This window comes from Eurypyga helias, unplaced genomic scaffold (assembly GCF_000690775.1).
Source record: "Eurypyga helias isolate BGI_N326 unplaced genomic scaffold, ASM69077v1 scaffold30171, whole genome shotgun sequence".
NCBI lineage: Eukaryota > Metazoa > Chordata > Aves > Eurypygiformes > Eurypygidae > Eurypyga > Eurypyga helias.
Window position 1 is genome coordinate 1 of NW_010233233.1, and position 4,670 is coordinate 4,670.

General features: G+C 50.2%; 1 protein-coding gene across 1 annotated transcript; it reads right to left on the reverse strand.

Moving 5' to 3' along the window:
• Positions 1-384: 384 nt before the first annotated feature.
• Positions 385-4,414, reverse strand: PPIC (peptidylprolyl isomerase C (cyclophilin C)). The gene is made up of 4 exons (XM_010161683.1): positions 4,297-4,414; positions 3,716-3,809; positions 1,929-2,113; positions 385-779 (listed from the first exon to the last, which is right to left on the reverse strand). The coding sequence occupies exons 2-4, from the start codon at positions 3,756-3,758 to the stop codon at positions 651-653; spliced, it is 357 nt and encodes a 118-aa protein (XP_010159985.1). The 5' UTR covers positions 3,759-3,809; positions 4,297-4,414; the 3' UTR covers positions 385-650.
• Positions 4,415-4,670: the final 256 nt, after the last annotated feature.

Consider the following 4,670-nt stretch of genomic DNA (forward strand, 5'->3'; position numbering starts at 1 on the left):
CCGAATACTGCGGGTGCTTCCGAGGCGGCGGGCACTTCGTCTGGCACCTCAAGATCAGGGAAATCTCCTGTCCCTGCTCTGACCTTACAACCTCGTTTCCCGGGAAGCGGCACCCCCGGCGTACTTTGCAGAATCAACCGAGGGGAGAAAAAAGGCCTTTTGGGGTGGGGTGGGGGGGAATGAAAAAAGTTCCTCATTACATATTTATTTCAAATCCAAGTTTATTTATTCAAAACACTTCTGTATTTCACTTTTTTTTCCCATTTTTAAAAATGCTGATACTGTTACAGAAAATAGTAATTTTCAGTGGAAAAGGAAGAACCAAATACCGCAAAAATTTCTCCAAAGAGAACAAAATGACTGTATTTCAAAAACTGAAAAGACAGAAGTACTTCTAACATTTTTTAGGACAGACTTCTGCAAGATCCAGGATTTCGCGGGTTACGTCTTGGCATTTCAAGGAGCGACAGCTCCATCGAGCTGTTATAGAAATGGTCTTATCTTTTATGTATTTGGCCAACGGTTAAGTATTGTGTAAATATAGCCCCGTTACGTTTTGAGGAAAAAACCTCAATGGATAGTTAAGATCGGTGAAAAACAGGCCTTAAAGAAAAGTGCCGAAGCTCTGCTTTCCGCCATGGCCGTTGGTCTCACCAGTCGCCCACTTCGACCACAAACGGTTCTTTCACAGCTATTTTGCCGCTGTTCACAATCACACAGTCCTGAAGGGGCCGGTCGTGCTCGTCCGTCTGCTGGAGCTCTATGGAGTGCACCACGGACTGTTGGGGGAAAAGAGAGTTCGGTTCAGCCAAGGAAGGTGCCGGGGCTCGGCTGAGTCCGGCTGCAGGTGAACAACCACGCGCTCCGAGCAGTACTACTGAGGAAGCACCCGCTGGCCTCCCACCCCGTTACCAGCTGTGCCGCTGGCAGAAGCACACGGAAGGCCGTCTGCCCTTCTGCAACAACCCCTCAGACAACTGAAACACTAAGAAGGGTCAACTGAAAACACCCTTTTGGCAGATACAGGGGCAGCCCACGAGCAGAGCGCAGACCCAGAGACCACCGAGGCTGAGCGGGAAGTGTTCTTCTGCACGTGCAGCGTCAAGCGATCCGAGCACTGCTGGTGCCTTCAGCTGACGCGCTCGCCCAGGTCTGAAGTGGGGTGCCGTGCCCCCCAGTCAGAGGGGTGCGGGCACGCTACCAGCCTGACTGAAGCAGCATTTTTAAGGGACAAAGTTCAGCTAAGAATACCGACTGCCTGGCCTTGGATGCCTGTCCCGTAATCTCACTGAACTGAATCTTAGCCCAAGTCTCGCCCCGAGAATTATCGGCTACCACCGCCACTCAGGAGACGTGAATTCGGTAGCAAAGTGGGCATCGGGGGTAGGGGGGAGCATTCCGAGGCAGTTTTCGAACTCCTCCAACAGCTTTCAGTAATTTAAAAGGAAAACCAGATCCCAGAAGTAGCTGGCCTTTGCAATGAGAGGAATTTGTCCGTTTTGCAGCCGTGCAGAGTTGGAGGGAATTATCCAGATTAAGAGTGGACTAGCACAGGCCGCACCACGAGGTTTCGGCTTGTAGAAACGCCGTTGTTTCGCGGCTAAGAGCGCTGGCGAAAGGGGGACCTGAACTTGCGCCGGTCGTGATCTGCAGAGGGGTCAGGGCTGGTTTCGGCAGTGAGCCGTCTGAAACGAGAGCTCTGAAAGCCAGAGGCGTGATTTAGGGTTCCGTTTCTGCGGTCACCATTGCTGTTTCAGCTCCTAACGGTCCAGCTCCAAGCTCTTCGCGATCGTTGCCTACCACGTACGCAGGAGAGAAGCGCTCGCTCCGTCTGAGCCACAAAGGCCCGAGTCACGCCAACGCAGATACCACGCAGCGCAGTTTGTCCAGATTTTCTTGGGGTAATCTCGCCACTACTTCTAGCTTACCATTCCGTCAAGGACTTTGCCGAACACCACATGTTTTCCGTCTAACCAGGAAGGCTTTGTCACACTGATGAAGAACTGGGATCCGTTGGTGTCCGGGCCGGAATTAGCCATGCTAACCCACCCAATTCCATAGTGTTTGAGCTTGAAGTTCTCATCTGGAAACTTTTCTCCATAGATGCTTCTTCCTAGGACGCAAAGTAAGAAAGCAAGCTTTAAGGAAAAACGTCAAACAAGAAAAAACACCTTTTTGTCCAAAAATCGCAAAAAACAAAAGTGTAAAGCTTGGAAATTCATCGTTTGAGTAAGGAGAGCAGCACCACTGTTCCATCGGCAGCGACTCCCTAACTAAAAACACTGTGTATGTAAAGAAAAAGGTGAGCTAAACCACCACATATAAGGAAGGAATATTTAAAGCTGATGATGCTTTACCCTTTGAACTTCCTAAGCAAGCCGAGCACCTTCCCAGGTCCTGCTCATCACTGAACAACAGTCTACTTCACCCTGTTCAACAGAGGTAAATTATGGAATGATGGCCACTAAAAACAAGGTTGCCACGTGTTGTGACAATTTTAGTCTTTACTTCTATGTTTTCCTCCGAGAAAGAAACCACTTTAGACATGTCTAGAAATAGAAGAAGACCAATGGAAGTCAGCCGACAAGGCTGGGTGTGGATTTGAACAAACATAAGGATTTTGATGCTTCTAAAACAGTTCAGGAGAGAAAACATGAGTCATGTTTAAACCACCACCACTCTGAAAAGAGAGGGCCTCTTGTCCCCTTGCACAGCGGGGACACTGCTCCCAACACGCCGCCAGATACTATCCCAAGGAACAGTGTTAGCGGCCAAACAAGCACGGCCGACTGTTAATGCTACAACTGCATCTCTGGTATTCCAGCCTTCCCTACTGCTCACAAGGAAAAGGAACGCATGTTTCCCATTCTGTCCCAGGGGGGACATCCCCCACGTGTTATGCAGACAGCTCCAATCGCAGCACGTGAAAAAAAAAAGGCAGAACGCACGCAGTGTGGGAGATGCGGCGCTGGGGCTGCCCTCCTTAGTGGGCTGAAGCCGTCTTCCGGAGGCTCAGGAGGGAAAAGTGATGCAGCAGCAGGTTTACGGTTTGACATGCAGTAAGAGGAAAAAGGGGAGAGGGCATGACCCTCATTTTCTAATTTCTCGGATAAGAGAGAAACCCCACGTTTTGAAATTCCCTCCCGCAGCGCATTCCCGAAGGTGCCGCAGACCTGGCTGAGCCGAGGGCAGGGAGGACAGCCTGCCCCTTCCCTACCTGCCTTCCCTCTACGCGCTTTCACTGCTTCGTCGCAGATTAGCTTTCTGCTGGACGACTGGAATTGGTTCACGCATACATGCAACGCAGGAGTGCCTCAGGGGAGGGGCGCCGCCGCAAAGCCAGGGCGGGGGCAGGGTGCAGACGTCCACCTTTTGGAGAGCGTGCCCTGGAACAGCCGCGCAGCTGGTCACGTGACTCCAGCCCACTGCGCGCAGCCACGCTTCTTGGGCGGGGACAAGTCAGACTGAAAAGAGCTATCTGCAAAAATTGAGGACAAAGGAAGCTCTACACATACTTTCAATCAGGTAATCCAATTAATTGCAGCTTATGTTCCAAGATGCTTGGAAAAATACCAGATGGTCTAAAATAGATGTTTGGGTTTTTTTTTTTTCATTTACATGAGCCGAAAGAAGGAGGGAATGTGCTGTTTTGCCCATTTTTTCAGCAGATATTCGAAGAAAGTAAAGGAAACCTGGAAGATACTAAGCGTGTTACCTCCTGATCCATCTCCAGCTGTAAAGTCTCCTCCTTGAATCATGAAGTCTTTGATCACACGATGAAATTTACTTCCTTTATATCCATATCCTCTCTAAGAAAACGAAATAATTCTTTAAATGAATGTAACATCCAGTGCTGTACAGTCATATGGCAACATGCAGCGTGGCAAACGGCCGGATTTCGCAGAGTATGGCACCCCCAGAGACCAATACTGGCAAGAAAATATTAAACCGAGAGGCCGGTGAATGCAGCTGGGCTGCACTGCCGCCAAGCAGGTACTGCTGTTCAGGTGATGGAAGCCGTCGTCTTCACCGGACTGATGCCTGACCCCGGCATCTCTGCACGCTAGGTCTGCGTGGCAGGGACCGGCTGAGGTGGCAACAGCCAGCGTCTCACGACCACATCTTGTGATCCAAGCCCCAAGGACCGGAGGTGGCGGGCACCAGTGCAGAGCCCTGGGGATGGCACTCTCGCACCGTCTCCGCTGACTTAAGGTCAACAGTTCACCAACAGCATTAAACAAGTATTTACTTCCAAGCCAAACTAGAGTACAGAGTGGAAGAAAACCGCAAACGTACTTCTCCAGTTGCCAGCGCAACGAAGTTCTCCACAGTCTTTGGGACAACTTTTCCAAACAATCCAATTACAATTCTGCCAACATCTCTGTCTCCGATCTTCACATCAAAGAACACCTGAACGTTTTTGTGAAGAGAACAAAAGGGATACAGACATGAGCACAACAAAACGGCCAAGCTTTTGAATGCGTAAGGTAGCTAGAAACTGCTTCTGGCTGGTCTACAGTAACAGCATCCTTCAGTTCTGGAGGGCGCTGTTTGAGAAAGATCCTTCCAGAGCTGCCAGAACCGGATTATGCAGAACACCGAGAACTGGCGACTCTACATTCTGATTGGTATTGCTCTGAAGGGCCCAGTGAGAACGCTGTGTCACACGG